At 42.5% G+C, this 21,467-nt stretch overlaps 1 protein-coding gene across 1 annotated transcript; it reads right to left on the bottom strand.

Moving 5' to 3' along the window:
• On the bottom strand, positions 1–12,115 carry CTHRC1 (collagen triple helix repeat containing 1). The gene is made up of 4 exons (XM_004275319.4): positions 11,766–12,115; positions 6,740–6,961; positions 4,565–4,781; positions 1–537 (listed from the first exon to the last, which is right to left on the bottom strand). Exons 1-4 carry the CDS (start codon positions 12,039–12,041, stop codon positions 395–397), a joined length of 858 nt encoding a protein of 285 aa, XP_004275367.1. The 5' UTR covers positions 12,042–12,115; the 3' UTR covers positions 1–394.
• Between the last annotated feature and the right edge of the window lie 9,352 nt (positions 12,116–21,467).

Raw genomic sequence — 21,467 nt, 5'->3', positions numbered from 1 at the left:
TTAAGGTTGTTTGAAATAAGTTTTATTTCACAGATATTAAACAATTCTGAACATTTACAACTTATACAAAGAGTGGTAGCTTTTATATTTTAAAAAGTGCTACACTAAGAGAACAGGAAAGAAACGGAGACCACAATAACATTCCAAATTATAGGTTCAGGGAATGGGAATATGAAGAAAGTATTTTAATCTTCTACAAAATCCCAAAACCAGTTTTGATGGAAGGAAAATGAATACTGGATCTAAAAACAGTGTGAAATCACACTTTGGTCTGTAAACACATTTAATTTTGTTTTTTCATTCAGATGTACACATAAAAATTATATAAGGGGTCACAAAAATGAACCATTCAAAGGTATAATACAAGAGAGGTAGCGAACAAAAATGAAAGGATTTATTTTGGTAGCTCTTCAATAATGATACGAGACACCGAATTCCACCCCGTAGAGGCATCTCCTTTCGGGTAATCTGAGCAAGTTCCAACCCAGATAGCAATGTCCACTAGTCCGGCACCAATTCCTTCACAGAGTCCTTCCACTGCAAAACAAGGTGAGAATTACAAGTCTCTATAGAACAAAAAGCAAAAACCTTTAGCTCAACTGTATTACTTCAGCAAGCTAGGTTAAATCTACTTAATGTACAGGGAATTAAAAATGCTAATACTTAATAAAGGTCTCATAAAGATAAGTTCTCTTTTTCTTAGCACATAAATATTTTTTAAAGATGTATACATATATCCATTCTGTGAAATAAGCTTCACGTGGAATTTTCTTAGAGGTTTTAATCATAAAGGGAGACTTTGTTTAGTTACAGAGATGACCTAAAACAAAAAAAAAAGAAATTTATTTGACTAAACAAAGGAAGCCTCACTTTTGTTTTTTTCTTTTTGCGGTACGCAGGCCTCTCACTGTTGTGGCCTCTCCCGTTGCGGAGCACAGGCTCCGGATGCGCAGGCCCAGCGGCCATGGCTCACGGGCCCAGCCGCTCCGCGGCATGTGGGATCTTCCCGGACCAGGCCACGAACCCGTGTCCCCTGCATCGGCAGGGGGACTCTCAACCACTGCGCCACCAGGGAAGCCCAGGAAGCCTACACTTTTAAAAGCCAAGACTTTGACGTGATCTGTAAGTCTTTTTTAAAGAAAGCCCTTTCCAACACTTACCTGTATACACTTGATGGTATTCAACTAGAAAAAAAAGGACTTTTATAACATTAAAAGTAATTCTAACATAATCATTGTATCAGTCCTTCAATCCGGAATTTCCTCATCATGAAAAAAACAAAAAACTAAGTAAATCCTGTTTTTCCTCTGTGTTTTTATGCTTTATAAACACGTGCCTTTTCACAGGTCCTCTCGACTTTCACATACTAATATATATAAGTTGCATTCCTTATCAAGGCTCTTCTCCAACATTAAAAAATTCCCCCAGGGGCTTCCCTGGTGGTGCAGTGGTTGAGAATCTGCCTGCCAATGCAGGGGACACGGGTTCGAGCCCTGGTCTGGGAGGATCCCACATGCCGCGGAGCAGCTAGTCTCGTGCGCCACAACTACTGAGCCTGCGTGTCTGAAGCCTGTGCTCCACAACAAGAGAGGCCGCGATAGTGAGAGGCCCACACACCGCGATGAAGAGTGGCCCCTGCTTGCCTCAACTAGAGAAAGCCCTCGCACAGAAATGAAGACCCAACACAGCCGAAAATAAATATAAAAATAAATAAATTAATTTTTTAAAAAAGACCTAAAGAAGAAATACATGGTTAATATCTTAAAAAAAAATTCCCCTAGTGTTGATTTTAATAGGCAAAAGGTACAACCCCTTTGACGTCTGTGTCAGGGGGAAAAGGTTGGCAGATTGGCACATTCTTTAAGAAAACCGGTTCTTACATATAAGTAGGGTAGGGATGACCACATGTGACTGGTTAGTTTTCCTATCTGGTTAAGGTTAGTGCATTTGAACCGAGCCAGGGGTTGCAGGCCTAAAGCAATCTGCTTCCACCAGCTGTGACATCAGTGAATTGAAGGCAAGTCCCTCTGAATCCGGGGACCTGTGACTGGTTCAGGCCCCTTTCAAAGTTGGGAGAACTAAGCAGTGCGTGCCCACAATCCCATTTAATCTAGAATTCTCAGTATCATGCCAGGTGAGAAAGCCTAGAAATCCTCATGTTCTCCCAAGGTCTTGACATCCACGGTCTAAAAATTTGTTCACTTAATCCCATAGGAGGTCAGACAAGTTTGCGTTTAGTGTCAGCCTCACACGGGGAGAGTCAAGTGGTCACTTCATGGTCTTTAACAAATGAAATAATGTTTTTTAAATGAATGAACATTTTCGCTGTGATAAGGTAGTACTGCAGCTTATTAAACACCTAAACTATGTTGGATTAGGGGTTCTCAACCTGTTTTCCTCCTAGATCCAGGTAAGAAGACGACATCCTAATGTATGTCAAACTCCCATGGACATATCCAAGGCTTAACGTCATCCTCTGATGTGCAAACTGTAAGTGCATCCCTTTCCTTTCCCTCGAGAAAGAGTACCAGTGTGCAAGGGAATTTATTATAGAGGTAACCTTTAACTCATCTTAAGACAAAAACTGTTATGAATAACAAATTACTTCTGACATTCTACCCAACTGATCACACCAAATAAGTTTCCACAACATGGTTGGGAAATGCTATGTTAAATAATTTACAAAGTATATGTATGTATAGGTCACAGTTCCTAGGCCTGAGAGCTTACATTATAGCAAGATATTAACACACACATTTAAAGATACTACAATAGTAAGTAAGTTGCTTATATCAACTACTATTTAAACACATATCATTTCCTAGTCAAATTTTGTATTTTATACCCAGATTTAAAAAATTTTAGTGACTGCTTCTCAGATGGAAAGCACCTCTTCATTTACAGCACAGAACTTAGTGAAGAGGCTTTTTCATCTGATCAAACCTTGTCCTGGGAGACAAGAGAGCAGGGCTCTGGTTTCTGCTCTCCAGAACAATGGGCCTACTGTTCAGGGTAAGATACTTTATTTCCCTGGACCTCCTCTGTGTGCAGAGAGAAGGGGTTAAAGTATCTTCTTTACATCTTGAGGATATTGTGGGGATCTGAGGAAGAAAATGGAAGGGATGCCCTTGATTTCTTAGGGATAAATGTGCTCTATTAAGTTGGGGGATCAGTATCTGACTTGATCCCTAAGAATGCTGAAATATTTCTTCCGGTTAGCAGTGAGGGGATCTCTTCTCTTCCCTCTGACATTTTTAAGTACAAGATTCGTGAGAAATCCTTTCAAGAAATCAGGGAAATGAAGCTATCGCTATGGACACCTTGTGATTCTCTCGGCATGTGTTGTTACGGTGTGCCGCACCCCCAGCTCCTGCCACACAGCAGCTCAAGAAAGCAAAACAGCTGGCAGCCAAATACTCATAGTGGTGTGTCTGGGTGATGACATTAATCGGTAGTTTTTTCCCCTTCTACTTTTGGTAGCTTCTAAACTCTTTCAATGAACCTTAAAATACAGCAAAACAAACCCCAAAAAACTCAACAAAAACAAAACAAAACAAAAAACCCAATAGTTTTGGGTTTTTTTGGCCACGCACAGCATGAGGGATCTTCCCTGACCAGGGATGGAACCCGTGCCCCCTGCAGTGTGAGCGTAGAGTTTTAACCACTGGACCACCAGGGAAGTCCAAGGTGTTTTTTTTTTAACAGCTTAAGTGACCACTGGTTTAATCGAATGTCGTTTCTTTTATAGGAGGTAGAAGCAAACAGAGAATGCAGGATCAATATAGAAATGTTCTCTTCTACAAATGCAGCAGACTGTACCTACCTTTTTGAAGAACAAGGCAGAGAAATCAGCCTTCTTATCAATCTAAGCGAGTGGTTCTCAAGCTTGGCTGAACATTGAGATAACCAGGAGAGACTTCGTTTGTTTTTGCGGTAAGCAGGCCTCTCATTGTCGTGGCCTCTCCCGTTGCGGAGCACAGGCTCCGGACACGCAGGCTCAGCGGCCATGGCTCACGGGCCCAGCCGCTCCGCGGCATGTGGGATCTTCCCGGACCGGGGCACGAACCCGCGTCCCCTGCATCGGCAGGCGGACTCTCAACCGCTGCGCCACCAGGGAAGCCCCAGGAGAGACTTTGGAAGTCCCATTGCCTGGGGTGCAACCAGACCCATTAAGTCAGCCTTCATGGAGGAGTGTTACCCAGGCACGGTGATTTTTTTAAAGTTCCCCAGTTGAACACAAGGTATAGCTAAGGTTGAAAACCACTGCTCTACGGCATTATTGGCTATTTCGCCATTTCATCTAACTCAGTGATTTTCAACCTTATGATCTTTTAAAAACTACAGCTGCTGGGGTCTTACCCCAAGATTCTGATTCAGTTGATCAGAGATGAGACCCAGGCATCCACATAGTTTTTAAAAGATCTATAAGAAATTCTGAAGTGCAACCAGGATTGAGAATTATGCACAGAAAGCTTGCTATGATCTACCATGATAGTGGACAGAAAACTAATCTTTGGTCTCTAAAGATCTGAGGCACATTCTGTAATGTCCCCATTCTACGTACCAGAAGAAGTGCGATGAATATTAATTGTCGAATTCAGTTCAGGGCTTCCTTGGTCCAAATAAATTATGGCTTCAATAGGAAGAGGTCCTGAACATTCAGCTCCATTGAACGTGAAATACCAACGCTGACAGCATGCGCTTCTGCATTTTAACCGAAGCGAGCCACTGAACAAGACTCTTAGGGCGCTGTTCGAACGCATCTTTGTGAATGTACACTCCTGTCACAAACACAGAAATAGGACTTAATTAGCATTTTCATTTTAATTAAAAAGATGCTTTCAAATTGTATTGTGCATTTTATTTAATGATCCTTTTTCCCAAACTGCATTTAAAAAGCTTAGCTTTTACAGAGGGAAAGCAGTTCTCTGCAAGATGGAAAAGAGACTCTGATATTAGAAACTCTAAGAAAATAGAATTATGGCTTTCTTAGAATTATTCACTCCATTGAGGGTATCTTTCAGTTTTTACCAAAAACAGCCAGTCTTCAGTATTTTAGACCAAAACAGTCTATGTATTTACTTTTCTTTTTATTCCAAAATTATTTCCTATGTTCTGGATACTACAGATACAACAGTAAACAACACAGAATCCCTGCCTAGCACTGCCCATATATATTACTTTGACCTGTTACTTTTTTTTTTTTTTTAATATTTATTTATTTATTTGACTGCACTGGGTCTTAGTTGAGGCATGAGCAATCTTCATTGCCTTGTGCGGGATCTTTTAGTTGTGGCATGCGGGATCTAGCTACCTGACCAGAGATCGAGCCCGGGCCCCCTGCATTGGGAGCACGGAGTCTTAACCACTGGACCACCAGGGAAGTCCCTGACCTGTTTCTTTTTAAGCAACAGAAAACAGTATCAGGAGTAAAGCGTAGGTGGGGTTTTTAGCCTCTTACCTACATGACACAACGATAAGACCCAGGTCTTTGCAAAATTTGTTTGTCTATTGGCTCCTGGTCCTACTATCTTTTACCCGTAGAAGGCTCCCAAACCCATTCTGACCACTGCTAAAAGGAACTTGAAAACATATTGTATTAATAATCCAGAGTCCATAGGGCAAGTTTTTAGAGAGAACTCAACCAGCAATTTTGATGAACTATAAATAAGCAACCAGTCTATCAACGTCAGGTGTTTAAAGAAGTAGGCAACATTTTAACAAAATGCCTTCTAAGAAATCACATGTGAAAATATAACTGGTCACAGTCACCAAACTATGGAAGCTATATGGAAATTCGACCACACAGAAATCAAATGAAGACAGTCTCAAACATTTTTATAGCTAATAGAGCAGACATTAAAGAGCTGAAAGAGGAGCAGGGATAATACACAGATTGCTACTTAGAACCTGAGAGTTTTATGAAAATAAAATCTCGTCTATTTGCCTGGTGGTAGTAGTGGTTAATATCAAGGAATAATATATTGTGGATACAGAACCATGTACAGAGTTTGTCAACAAAAGAAGAAAGAGGCTTGAAATGGCACCAGCTTCAACTCTGTGCCATCCCAGTGGACTCGCCAGTTACTTTGGAAGCAAACACTAATCAAAGTGACGGAGTCATTAATCCAAATGCATTGCCAGACAGGCTATTTTGAGTAATTTTTCTCCCTAAATATTACAGAATAATTTTAAATGGTCATTGTAGTGTATCTCTGGTCCGTTCTACTTTGCTTAAGCTTAGCAATTTTAAGCTGGGTCTGCTACCCAGAATAAGGACAAATACCAATGGACTCCCCACCTCCAGATAATTCCAATCATGTGTTAATTTCTTGGATATTTCTTTCCACCTTTATATCTGGAGCCACAGCAGAATTTCTTAGACTAATTTAAAATCACTTTAGGACAAGATTGGAAAGTTGCTTACTTGTCCAACACAGACACCTATGCTCTCCCTTTTTGTTTCCATTAAAAAAGAAAAAAAGAGTAAGTTATTTTAAGTATTGTTAGGGTTAAAATAATATGGTGATATATTTATCTCAGAAATAGCTTTATAAAATTAATTCTGAAATGTTATCAATGTTTTCACTAATTCTAAGTTAGAAGTCACACGGTACCCATTCCTTAATATTTTTTGTCTTTTAGTAAAAATAAAATAAAAGCACACTTAAAATTACCACTCAACTGTGAAAACCTTTAAGTTTTACTTCAACTTTAAAATAATTCAGACTTTACTCACCGCAATTTTTCCAAGGTCTATGCCATAATTCAGTGAACTCCACGAACACTGCTTATAGTTAGGCGTCCACGGCTCCTCAAAGACTTCCCTCAGGCATTCCCCCTTTTCTCCTTTGAATCCATCTCGACCTGGGACCCCAGGGGTGCCAGGGATGCCATTGGTCCCAGGGCTCCCATCTCGCCCAGGCACCCCCGCGGGCCCTTGTAAGCACATGCCATTATACTGCATCAGAAAAAAGAACGGGGGGAAAAACTCCCTTCACTTAAGATTCAAAGACTCAGTCTGATCAGAACTGCATTTATTTTGAGGCCTTGGAGTCAAGAATCCCTTCATACCACTTGCCCATGTTCCAGATGAGTTATTTTTTATATATAAAGAACAAATTTTTAAAGTCATTTCTAAAATATTGGGATTTCTTTCCTATTCTTTTTTTTTTGCAGACTTTACACACACAAAGAAGAGAAAATGATTTCATTTGCCTGCTTTTTTCTACTGCTCATTAAAAGCATACATAATTTTTAAATGGCTGTATTATAAGGTAGACATAATTTGATATACTGCTCTTTTCTTCTAACCCTACATTTGTAAAGAGACTTGGATTTCAGAATTATACTTTTACAATTTTATGCAAACATTGCACTATTTGGGGATCGTTATTTCTATTTTTTTCTATCGTTAACATTATTGTAAAGAAAATCTTTATCCACATAGCTTTTTTCTTCTTTTCAATTATTTCCCTAAGATAAATTCTCAGAGATATAATTATAAAATGAAATCTTAACTCAATAGTTATCTTACACTGGCAATATCTCTAAGTTGGATAAGCATACCTGCTTCTCCTCCCTATTTTCACGTGGAGGAAGTGTTGGAACACTTCTGGCCTCCAACCCCACTCAGCCCTCCCCACCAAGAAGGAATAAATAATCTCATTGCAAGTGACCATTAGTCTTTAATAGGGTGGCAGTAATCTAACAAACTCTTAAGTGCTAGGATTATCTCTGTTTTCCTTGAGGGGGTGGTGCAGTAGTATCACGTAGAAGTTGAGTGATAGATTCTAGAGTCATATACTATGGATTTTAATCCTGGCTCCACCACTTATTAGCTATGTGAGACAGAGCAAGTTATTCAACATTTCAATGCCTGTTTCCTTAACTGAAATATGGGGAAAAATAATAAAGATTCTTACCTTGTAGGAGATTTAAGTGAGATAATACATAACATGTACTAGAGCAGTACCTGGCACGTAGTATAGTCAGCCATGATTATTCTCATTATTTCCTCAAGACCATGTGAGATAGTGGCCCAGAGCAAGTGTGTCCACTCCCTTGAGTGGACTAGGACTGGGGAAGAGAGCATTAGCAAACCTGCTGGCTAACACACATAGCCATAAGCCACACACAGCAATATAGTTGCATCGGTGGTAAAGCTGGATCTCCATCTGCCTAATTCTTGTGCCTATCCCTGAATTGGTCAATTATTAGACCCTTCAAACCGCACACCCAATTCATTTAAATTTTTACTTTAACAATCCCTATTTGTATAAATGATCTAACACTATCATTCTCTATAAATATACTGTCCAGTGAGAACAAAAAAAAAATCAAGATTCCTTATATATTAAAATAACTTCAAAGCTTTTTTTTTAACATCTTTATTGGAGTATAATTGCTTTACAATGTTGTGTTAGTTTCTGCTGTATGACAAAGTGAATCAGCTATATGTATACATATATCCCCATATCCCCTCGCTCTTGCATCTCCCTCCCACCTTCCCTATCCCACCCCTCTAGGTGGTCACAAAGCACGGAGCTGATCTCCCTATGCTATTCAGCTGCTTCTACTAGCTATCTATTTTACATTTGGTAGTGTATATATGTCAATGTCACTCTCTCACTTCGTCCCAACTTACCCTTCCCCCTCCCCGTGTCCTCAAGTCCATTCTCTACGTCTGCATCTTTATTCTTGTCCTGCTCCTAGGTTCATCAGAACCATTTTTTAAAATTTTTAGATTCCATATATATGTGTTAGCATACCGTTATTTGTTTTTCTCTTTCTGACTTACTTCACTCTGTATGACAGACTCTAGGTCCATCCACATCACTACAAATAATTCAATTTCATTTCTTTTTATGGCTGAGTAATATTCCATTGTATATATGTGCCACATCTTCTTTATCCATTCATCTGTTGCTGGACACTTAGGTTACTTCCATGTCCTGGCTATTGTAAATAGAGCTGCAATGAACATTGTGGTACATGACTCTTTTTGAATTATGGTTTTCTCAGGGTATATGCCCAGTAGTGGGACTGCTGGGTCGGATGGTAGTTCTATTTTTAGTTTTTTAAGGAACCTCCATACTGTTCTCCATAGTGGCTGTATCAATTTACATTCCCACCAGCAGTGCAAGAGGGCTCCCTTTTCTCCACACCCTCTCCAGCATTTATTGTTTGTAGATTTTTTGATGATGGCCATTCTGACCCGTGTGAGGTGATACCTCATTGTAATTTTGATTTGCATTTCTCTAACAAAGCTTATTTTTTAATTTCACCATCTAGGATTGGATATGGTCATATTATTAAATTCAGTAATGACACTGCCTAGGAAAGATCCTTATGTATCTAATGTTTGCCAATCAATCTTCTCACATCACCAATTTGATCTTTATTTTGCTAAATGATTTTTATGACTTTGACCAGTGCTATTTTCCTGACTTTAAGAAAAAAAAAAAAGACACTTCTATTTATTTGCTGCCAGAGAAATAATAAGAAACGTATTTAACAAAATTGCAAAAGTACTCAAAGACACGCTAAAGTATAAAACATTCTAGTTGGCTTTATTTTATACTTAATTTTCATTTTGGTAGATATACTTTAATTTTACTTGGTAGATTTAAATTTAAATTTAGTAGATATACTTTAATTTTCATTTAGTAGATAGGTTACTTTCACTAACAGATATAGGCAATGTTTACACAAAGATTTCAAGTGGGAAGGGAGAAACAATAAAACTTCTGGTATTCTTTGATTTTTTTCACTGTTATTCCCCTCAGAGCAAAGTTTTATTTCTCTATATATGAGCAGTTCTTAACGGGGACAATTTTGTCCCCCAGAGGATACCTGGCAATGTCTGGAGACATTTTTGGTTGTCACAGCTTGGGAGGGAGAGATTGCTATTGGCACCTAGTGGGTAGATGGCAGGGATGCTACTAAGCATGCCACATGCACAGCACAGTCCCCGTAACAGAGAATCATCTGGCCCCAAAAGTCAATTGTGCCATGGTTGAGAATTTTTATTCACCTTTTTATCTAAAAGCTGCATTTCAGAGACCACATAATTTTACTGAATTCGATTCCACAGGTATTACATCTGCCTTCTTTCACTTCTTTCACTAACCCAGCACATGATTAGTATCAGGTAGGGGGTTCCATAAATGTCTGTGGAAGGAACCCCTGTTTCTTTCACTGGCCACCAGGGGGCAGAGCTTGTTGCACGCTTGAAAGGAAGGCTTTGAAAGATCCTGTACAAAGAAGCTGCTTTATAGAATCTGTTGAAACCTTAATGACTGTGTGGATTCTTTTCCCCCAGCAAAACCAAATCCAATTACAGGATGCACCTGAGCCAGGCTGCACAATAAAGTTTTCCAAGTCGGGCTAGAGTTGTGGGAAACCGCAGGTACTGTAAATCCTTGGAGGGAAAGAAAAAAAGTTGCTAGCTTTATAGGGAAAGGGGGTATTTTGTGTATCATAACGACAGATTCATAAAATGCAGACTGCACATGAACCACATTCATTTGGTACAGTTTTAAACAATTTAGGCACTAAAAATAGAACTGTAGCCCTGAACACACAGTCTGCTTTGTGGAGCAAAATTACATAGCACCACACCAAAAAGTGCAGTGTGGAATGGCAGGAATTTTTTTACAGAGCGTTTGAATCTGGCATAGTTCTAGCTTCCAGGGAGCTTGGCTTATTAGCTCAGTTTACAATGGCAGCTTAACAAATTCGAAACAGTTTTTTATCAAAAAAATGCCCCCTCTTATGTCCTGAATGCCTGTAACACTACATTTGTCTGCTTAAAGATTGAAGTTTATCATATACCAAGGAATATAGTGGTTTTGAAAGAATCACTCTTGCTTCAGGGTAGAGACCCACTCTGCCCTTCACTGGGTTTGTTGACTTTTAGAAGGAAAGAGCTTTAAGTAAACAGGCCTTCCCATAGATTACCCCTTCAGCAAGCACTTGGGCTATTTATTTGCTCTCCTGGTAACTGTCTTCTCCCCTTAGTTCGGCTGTGATGCTCCTACCTGGTGCTCACAGGCTGAAGACCCAGGGTGTCTGGAAGGGCTGCCCATCTGTCTAAACAGAACAATGAAATGGGTCCTTGGAAGGTTAGTGCTGGGCCCCTTCATTTCCCCTTCTGATCGTAAACCCTCTGAACAATTCCTGGCCCAGCTGTGGTCGTCCAACAAAGTAAACTGCAGCCCATACTCCCTAGGAGGATGACCCAACATGACTCACTGTCATCACGTTACAAAGAGTTGGACGGATGTTGGGTGAAGATTGTTATTCTCTCCCGCTGGCAGACGTGGCCACCAGCCTCAACAAAGGACACATTGCAAGTCCCTGGCCCAGGCCCACCCAGGAGATCAGATAGCCCAGGGTGTCCCAGGCAGCTCCCTGGCCCACGTTCTAACCTACCCAAGCTCCCCATTCTACTCTCACTGCAGCCTTAACCCTCTCCATCCCTGCGGGGGGTGGGGGTCGGGAATCGATGGGGGCTCAGAGGTCAGAAATTATTGGGCGACTCCCTGTACTCTGGGGCGTCCCACACGACCCGCGGCGCATCTCTGGTTCACGATGGCCCTCTCATACCGGTCTACCTCGCCAGTTCCAGGACTCCACTACCCGCAAAGCCCAGGTCCTTCCTTCCCTGGAGACTCAGGCAAAGCGGGACCCCCAGGCGCACGCTAGACATACACCCCCTCCCCCGTCCCCGCTCGGGGCTCTGTCCCCTCCACCGGACTCACCAGGTCCACCACCTCCCTCTGCCGGAGCACAGCCTTTTGCTTCCCCTTGGGGGTCTCGGAGGCGCTCGACGGCGCCTGCAGCTGCAGCAGCAGGAGCAGCAGGAGGCCGAGGAGCCGCTGCGGGGAACCGGTGGCGGGGCCCTGGAGGCGCATGGCGCGCGGCGGCCCCGGGACGCGCGGAGCAGGCGAGGAGGAGGAGGAGGAGGAGACGACCCGAGAGCCGAGACGTGATCCCAGTCCGGCCCCGCCGCGCTCCGAGGCCACCGCCGGCTGCATCAATGTGCCTTTCAGCCGCACGCTTCCCTCCCGCCCCCCGGACACAGGAGTTTCCCTCCCGTCATAGGTCGGAGCCCTCACCCCGAGCCCGACGCGGGGCGGGCCGACAGCCGGGCCCGCCCCCTCCTGCGGCCGCTCTGCCCGCTCGGACCCTCGGGGGCTGTGCAGGCAGCTGGGATCAGCCCCCCTGCAGAGGCGGGGGAGGGGGTTGGGGTTGGGAGGGGTGGTGCGGATGCGGGTGGCCGTGTTTAGTGAACCACAGGTGGAGGCTTCGAGAACCGAGTGGAGACGGCACCGTTGAAGTGAGCATTGAAGAGGCCCGTGCCTTCACCTGGGTCCAGGAACACCTGGGTCAAACCCTGGCACCGTGGGCGAGCTATTTTGAGAGATGACGTTTTTGGGGGGCGTAGGAAGGGCTGGGAAGGAGTCATAGATAGCATCAGGTTCTCCCAGGGGCCCGTGACCCACATAATTACCTGCTTCACAGAGTGCTAACACAAAGCTCCAGGAACCACATAGTCTTTAACGCATACTCTCTGTCCTCTTGGCAGTACTGTGGAAGTTGATACCTCCTCTGCTTGCCCCATTGACAGACGGGGAAACTGAGGCTCGGGTGGTTAGGCAGCATTCAGTGGTAGAAGTCCACTTTTGAGCAGTCATTCTTGACCTCTGATTGATAATTAGCTTTTTCTAACCCGCTCTGTCCTCCTTTGTCCATTCTGGAAGAAAGCATCCTCAGAGACCCAGGCCACCCACCAGCTAGGGTCAGGCTAGAGCAGGAGTTCCTTTATACACCACTAGCTGGAGTCAGGCAGGACAGGAGTCTTGCCACACCACAACCTCTTGGCAACCACAGAGGTTGCCAACAGAATGGTGATGATGCTGAGGTCGAATTCAGCGCAGCAGGGTTCTCTTTACAGACCCAGCAAGGTTCTGGGAAGTTATGGTGGGCCCAACAGATGGATATGAAAAAGAAGGAACAGTCTGGCAGGGGAGCAGTTAAGGGCAGTTCTAGGAATGTTCACTCCTGGGCCAGTGCCTAAATTCAGGTAAATTCCATTTCTGTTTGTCAGAAGAAACAAACATCCAAATGGGTTCTACAGCCAGGACTGGCTGCATGATATGTGGAGCCCAGTGCCCATAAAAATTCAGGGTCCTTTGTTAAAAAATTATTAGGAATTTCAAGACAGTGTTAACAGAGAAATACAACAAGCATGGGACCTGTCTTAGTGCAGCCACACGGGCTGCTCACCCATGAAACCAGCCCTGTGTAAAGCTGAACAGGGTCCCAGCTGATGCCCTTACGTAGCCAAACCAGTGTAGTGGCAGCAGTCTACAGGCTGGAGAGGAGAAGAGGGCACCACCAGAGTCTGTCTTCTATCCACAATTCTTGCTGCTGTTACTGCTGCCGCTACTACCACCCAGTGACTTCAGATGGTCCCTTTCTGTGTGAATTTGGGTCGAGATTAGCAATTAGCTAATCCTGTGTTAACATCCATGCATTTTTAATCTACACATTCACATAGTTAATTAAGTTACACTGCAAGATAAGTAAACCAGATACTGTTATCTATATTTCAAAGATAATATATAATAATGTATAAGTGCTTTACAGCATACAGAGGGCTTTCATATACCCTGTCTCTCAGATCCTAAAATTATCATAAAAGTACTCCCACTATGGGTTTGATCAACTTCACTCTCTCTATGCTTACTTCTATACGTCTGTGGGTTTGCAAAGTCATTTTTCCTACTACCTCTGGAATTTGAGTTTTCTTGGTTTAAAACTTAGACCCATTCTACCATTATAGATTTTTAGTTTACATTGGGGATTATGGATTAAAGTCCTAGGTGCTATTTCCAGAGTGATCTTTCCTGAAGATTTCCAAATGTTCTACATATTTTCTGTTCAAATATTTAACTTTTTTTCCTATCGAACTATTTTTTTTAATCAAAAAAAATTTTTTTTTTAAATTTTTGGCTGTCTCACGTGGCATGCAGGATCTTGGTTCCTCAACTGGGGATAGAGCCTGTGCCCCCTGCAGTGGAAACACAGAGTCTTAACCACTGGACCACCAGGGAAGTCCCACTAGTGAACTATTAATGCATTTCTTATGTCATAAAAACGCCTTTTTTAATAGATTTTTTTTCATACAGTTAGTAACTTTTTAATTTAATTTCATTTTTGGCTGCATTGGGTTTTTGTTGCTGCATGTGGGCTTTCTCTAGTTGTGGCGAGCGGGGGCTACTCTTTGCTGCGGTGCGCTGGCTTCTCATTGTGGTGGCTTCTCTTGTTGCAGAGCACGGGCTTTAGGCGCACAGGCTTCAGTAGTTGTGGCTCGCGGGCTCTAGAGCGCAGGCTCAATAGTTGTGGCGCACGGCCCCAGCTGCTCCGCGGCATGTGGGATCATCCCAGACCACGGCTCAAACCCGTGTCCCCTGCATTGGCAGGCAGATTCTCAACCACTGCGCCACCAGGGAAGCCCCCTAGGTGTATCTTTGATGCATCAGTTGATGATAAACATTTCAAAGTATCACATAATCACCGCCTGTCAGTCCAAAATTTCACTTCAGCAGCATTTCTATCTTTGTAAACAGTATCTGTGCAATTATTTGATAATTTTTTCGTATTATCTAAAAAAGTAGTGATAGTAATGATAAGAACTCTTAAACTTCGTATAGTTGAGATACATATAGAAATAAATGGGCTGAAAGTGCCAATTGTTTAGAATCAGTGGGACACTTACTAGAATTAAGGTGGAAGGACTTTTGTATTGGTCAAGGTCTAGTCAGAGTAACATAAACCATGCTAGATATTTCAACCAGAGGAGATTTAATACAGGATATTGTATTGTATTTCCAGATGTTGGAAAGCCAGGATGCTGAGGTAAATCAGACAGTTACTGAAGGAAGCAGTCACACCTAAGGCTGGAATCCAAAAGAGAAGAGTCTCTGGGGGAGGTCCTAGAAGGTAGAGCTTGGAGGAAGTCCCAACCCCGACTCTAGGGTGCCTAGTTGGTCCTTAGACTTCTGGCTGGAGCGCCAAGTGCATAGTATTTGGACCACCAAGGAGGTCATGGGCAGCTGGTGCTGGTACCTCCGAGGGAGTATAACATGGCTGCTGCCAAGAGAAGCTGGAGGCTAAAGCTGTAGCTATCCTCTGCTGAGTTACTTACTCAGTACTTTTACCTGGTACTTATAAAGTGCTCAATATACATTAGCTATTATTATTTTTATTATAAAAGTAGGGGATTCTGTATAAAATTAAAGGAAGCCTTGATTTAATAGATGACAGCCTACAAAACAATTGTATCATTCAGGATCCAGTTAGGACACAGAAACCACTCCGGGTATTTAAAACAGAAGGAATTTAATGTAGGAAGTTGACCACAAAGGCTAGAAGCTCAGCAGGGGACAGTGAAGCAACCCCAGACTGGTCATAGCTATAAGCTGCTACCACTCCTAAGCTGGAGAGACATAGATGACCAGTCAAAGCTGGGATCATACTGGGCCTGTCCATTGGAAGCTGGAGCCAAGGAAGAGATGAAGCCACTACTAGAGAGGGAAGATGATCAGTACTCTGGCTTCTCCCCTTTTGCCACCCTCCAATTTCTGATGGACCAAACCCAGCTAGAGGAAGAGAAAGGAAGGGAGGGAGGGAGAAGAAAGGAAAAGTAGTGATATTAATGATAAGAGCCTGGGAAACAGACAGAAGCTTGGAAACAGCCTGCAGAGGTCAGCCTCCTGGGATACAGAGCAGGGCACGAGAAGCACAAAGAACGGTACTGAGGGCACACAGCACTGATAAGTCCTGAAACGGGGGACTGAATTCCTCCCTCCACTGGCTCAAGTTCACACATGCACACACAGTCAGCAATAAAATCCAACAGTGTAGTGGCTTCACCTACATTCCTAAATCCCTAGATTACCAGACTGTTCAAATCGGTATTAAATGGTTAATCTACCCACATCCTGCACTGATAGACATTAAATATACATTTCCCTTACCAGCTCACGAGTGATTGGAATTTTTATAGTCCTAAAAGAATAAAATTTCATGGAAAGTTATAGAACCGAAATCATTGATGAAAGATGAGTAAGAGTCCCTTGCCCATGATCGTGGCAAGTACATTCTACATGCATCCTGTTTTATTTGTGCATATGTATACAGCTGGAAACTGGCATCCTTTGCAGTGCTTGAGGGCAAGCCCTGGTCTGTGTTAGACCAGAAGAGTTACACTTCGAGTTACATTTCCTTTATTCTGAGTCACATCATGCTACATGCTTTCTACTTGGGTAGTCTTGCATTTCCTGTCAAATCTTCTTCCTTTTTCTTAAGTTACCCGAAGCTGTGCACTTTCTTTCCCTCTTCATTATGCCCTGTGTATAGAGGTTTTGAAATCAGCATCCTCTGAACAGACTCTGCATTGTAAGAATTCCTTAGAAAATTCTTCACCGTGGACATCTGTGTTTGAAAATGGTCAAGATTAAAGACGTTTCTGGACAGTTCAGATGAGTTTTTGCAGCCTGTGTCTCTTTCCAGGAACAAAACACTGTCTGTTTTATGACAAAAGAAAGCCAAAGTAAGCAGGATATTTGGAATTACATCTTAAAATATTTATGTTTACAAAATACATCCAGGTCTCCTGTCTCCATCCACAGATATCCAACCCCATTAGCTAAAATGTGGATTCTGGTTACTTTTTTTCTCCAGCTCCCCTGATATGATTGCTTTGTTGATATAAAGTCAGACCATTGCAATGGAAATTGAAATAAGCCAGTAATATTAATCTCCTCCCTCACCTATCAGAGTTTTTATCAAATGACAAAGCAAGCTGAATGCAGTTTTACAACTCTCAAATCTGTCCAATAGAGGATGCTAAACAGTGACAAAATGGGAATTGACTGGTGACAGGTGAGAGAAAGAGATCAAGAGGTTTGGATACAAAACACGAAATGGGTAAATGTCCAAAGAAAAAACAAAAGTTAATGGAATAGGGTACTTCCGTGGTGGTGCAATGGTTAAGAATCCGCCTGCCAATGCAGGGGACACGGGTTCAAACCCTGGTCCGGGAAAATCCCACATGCCGCAGAGCAACTAATCTCGTGCGCCACAACTACTGAGCCTGCGCTCTAGAGCCGGTGCTCTGCAACAAGAGAAGCCACCACAATGAGAAGCCCGCGCACCACAACACAGAGTAGCCCCCGTTCGCCGCAACTACAGAAAGCCGGTGTGCAGCAACAGACCCAACGCAGCCAAAAATTAATTAATTAATTAATTAATTTTTTAAAAAGTTAATGAATAATTCATTGTCAATTATGGCATAAAAGTTAGTGGTCATAGGACTTGCTACCCACTGTGTAGAATTTAAGTCTAGGCAAACTCCCTTCCCATGTTCCTTACCATGATTTGAAAATAACCCTTTGGCAACATTAATAATACTTTGGCAGTATTATCAGAATCATCAGAATTACAGAATTATCAGTGTTATCAGAAACATCCTCTTACCACTTTCCCTTCTAACTCTTGGCTAGATTAATGATTCCTATTTTTATGGACATTGCCCCCCCCCATTTATTTATGGATTCTGTGGAAAGCATGTTTGAAATTTATAGGTGACCCAAAGCTGGAAGAGATAGCTCAAGTTGTCTGCACTAAAACCAGATGGGAAAGATCAGCTTTGCAACAGTTTCTGAGAAAAAGATCAGGGAGGATAGATCTGGGGGTGAGGGGAGCAGGGCGGAATTAGCCACTGGCTAAGTGAAAACCAAAGAATTGTTATACAGAGGAAAGTCACCTGACACTGAATAATGAGAGAGAATAAAAAGTCTCACTTATTCATTAAACAGATATAAAAGTCTACTCACCCCATCCATATACAAATTTCCTTTGGATCTTAAATTCACCGATTAGATGCTGCCACTAGTTGTGTGTGACTCCCATGCCAGGGGTGATAAGAAATACCCTGGAGCTTGATCTCCTCAGGGTTTCATTGTGAAATCTCTTCATTAGGTAACTGGAGTCTTTGGCACGGACCTTAATTTTTAAGTGATCGCTCCCTCGAGCATCACAGGAAATTTGTACTCGTGTCCTAGTCCTTGCTACCGCTTCCGTTTAGGTAGAATTCTTCTGAGAGCCGGGTCACATCCTCAGCATCTGCTTGATATGTCTCCAGGAGCTTCAGCTTCTTGGTAATCCTTTATTAAGGTCTGATGACATGTCAAGGTTGTGTTTGGAATGTCAGATTCTGGGGCTACCTCCCAGTCCCCTTGCCTCCCCAGCCCATATTCATGCACGTAGACAAAGGCAAAGTCCTGAATTTCTGCTCTGATTATAATTATATGGCTCCGTATTTCACAATTATCAAGGCCAGGATGATGTAGCTACTATAAACAAAGGTAATCTTAGTGGCATTATAACCACTATAAGAAACAAATCCATTGACAGACATACACTGTCTTGCATGGCGAAGAACTTGCTGGAGTACTGTATTCTCTTCTAGGCAACATGTTTAAGAGGAACATGGGCAAATACAGCACAGGAATGTTTCTAAGTAGAATGAGCATGAGTGTAAGGGGGTTTAGAAACCATCTCAAAGAAGGAACAGTTGAAAAAATCAGAGCACGGTGGCTTAAGAGGAGACAAGATGAAAAAATCTGAAGGGCTGTCACAAAAGGGAGAGAAGAGCCTTGGTCTATTGCACTAATAGGGTGGTGTAAACTTCTCTGAGAGTCATTGCTACGTTCCAGGAAGTGCGAAGAGTGGAAGTGATCATTGAGGATGTTGCTTGCGTTGCAACAGACATCCCCGTGTCCTGGCTGTGGGTAGGCAGGAACAGAGGTGCTGTCAGAACGTGCAGTGGGGGAATTCCCTGGTGGTCCAGTGGATGGGACTCCCAGCTTTCACTGGTGAGGGCCCGGGTTCAATCGCTGGTCAGGAACTAAGATCCCACAAGCCTCGTAGTGGTTTAAAAAAAAAAAAAAAAAAGTACGTGCAGTGGTACCTCTGTGAGGCCTCCTCTTTGGGGATGGTTCACATAGGGCAATTTCAGTTGATTCTGGAAGACCAAGACTACACTCTGGAAATAGGCATGTGGACAAAGCATCCCCCTACCCCCCAACCTCTCCACCAAATTAGGCTTTCAGAACTGTCTAGCTAGAGACCCAGCCCTTACTTCTTCTGGTCTGCTATTTGCTTTACCTTTCCACTCTATTTTTATTTTTTTTTTTTTTGCGGTATGCGGGCCTCTCACTGTTGTGGCCTCTCCCGTTGCGGAGCACAGGCTCCAGACGGGCAGGTTCAGTGGCCACGGCTCACGGGCCTAGCCGCTCCACGGCATATGGGATCTTCCCAGACCGGGGCACGAACCCATGTCCCCTGCATTAGCAGGCGGACTCTCAACCACTGCGCCACCAGGGAAGCCCCTCCACTCTATTTTTAAAGTATAGGACTTTATTAGACTGCGGTTTTGAAACTCACCTACATTTTAAAAGCTATTCCTTTCCAGTTCAAGGACAGATAGACTTTGGATTTCAGGACACATGCTGGGCAATACAGATTTATTAATTGAATAACTAAATATAGACTAGCATTCTTCCAGAGGCAGAAACATGAAATGACCCTGTTGTGTGTTCCCTTTCAAGGGTAAGAGCATTCTTTCCTGAGTCCTCCCTGTAGACTTCCTTCCAGTCTCACTGGCCGGGATTGTCTCACATGCTTGTTGCCTAAAACAAATCTCTTTGGCAAGAGAAATTAGCTCTGTGGGGCTAAAAAGAGACTGTGCCTCCCCTGCAGAGCATGGCTTCTTGGAGGACAATGAACAACATTTGGGTTCTATTAGCAAAAGAAAGAAGGGTGAGTGGCAGGCATAGCCGGTTGACTATTGGGTAGGCACCTGAGTGTATCTGCCACAAGATAAGATAAACCGAAACCCTCAAAGTGACAATCTTGCCATTTCCCCCTTCCTGTCAACCTCAGGAAAGTCCTTGGTTTATTTATCCAACCAACCATCAGTCATTTCAGTTCTGGATATCTTTTGGAAATGGGAGATTCCTGGGTGACAGGCTTAGTTAGGGCAAAGCACCAGAGGAAGTAAACCCTTAAGTTCAGAGGATGTATCACCAAGTTCCATTCATAGATATTAACCCATGATACCTACTCTCTTCTTGTACTGGTACTTTTCCTAGTATACAAAGGCCAATCAGAGAACGAGCTCTAATTTTAGGGGAATAGCACCATCTCAGTGTGGTTGCAATGGAATGTTCCTGAGAAGATCCATTTTTATGAGTGTCTTATGCTAAGTCCAAGAAGCTTGCACACATTTTTCTGCTTACTCAGTGTCTTGTCTGTAATGTTTGCTTCCCCCCTCCACAGTAATTCTAATCGCAAAGGAATGTGCCTTTTCCTTCTGGGGTGATCATCTGGGGGGCCCCACTTTCCAAAGAGCCTGTGTAAGCCTGGGAAATGCCACTGACAAGCGAAGGTTTTCTGGTCAGTCATTCTTCCATGGGCATTTTACTGTCTCTTGATAATGTCTCAGATGAAACTTAGGCTCTCCCCTGATGCTCATATTCTTTCCTAGGTTCATTACAGTCTCCATGTTCCTGAAGGATCGGTCCATTGGTAGAAACTCAGTTATTAGACACTGGTTTCCAAATTACTATTAATGATTGCTATCATGCCTCTATTATAATAATCACTATTGTACTTTAGCTCACTAGTTGGTTGTTTCCACACCAGTCTTTTTTTCCACTGATGTGGTCGTTATTTCCACGCCAAAGAAGAAAGTATGAGTCCTTGTGATGTTTTCTCCATTTACAGAGTTCTCCACCAATATATCTATTTGAAAGAGGTATAAGATGATTGCTCCATTCCTTCTTCTACTCTGCTTGCTGTAGTTCAGTGCATCAGTAAAAATGATATGTATATGCAGTTTATAAGTTTATAAGTTAATAGTTCTCAGTAAAACACCTGCCTAATTGATCATCACCTTTCATAAAATATCTTTTAAATGTATGTAGATAGAAACTTTGAGTTTTAATTAGATCAAAAACTTTCATGGTAAGTACTTAGAGAGGATAACACACATATGGCAATTAACCTTTTATGTCCTTCAGTGCTGTCTAATTTTTTTATAGCCATATTTTTGGTTCCCCCAAAGATTTCCAAAATGGCAAGGATTGTATCTGACATGTCTTTGACAATACTTAAAGCAATGTGTGGGGACACATAATAGATGTTAAATAATGTGCATTATATTGAACTGAAATTCTAGCCTTGCCTTCCTGTGATTCCAGAGTAGCCAAAACAGATGGGATGAGGATCAATCTCTTTTGAAATCTGTCAACAAAATAAAGTTAAAAATTCGGCTCAACAATGAGAAAACAAATACCCCTATCAAAAAATGGGCAAAAGACCTGAGCAGA

The sequence above is a fragment of the Orcinus orca genome, chromosome 17 (assembly GCF_937001465.1).
Source record: "Orcinus orca chromosome 17, mOrcOrc1.1, whole genome shotgun sequence".
Taxonomy (NCBI): domain Eukaryota; kingdom Metazoa; phylum Chordata; class Mammalia; order Artiodactyla; family Delphinidae; genus Orcinus; species Orcinus orca.
The sequence above is the reverse complement of the archived record's forward strand: the minus strand, read 5'-3'. Positions and strand labels throughout refer to the sequence as shown.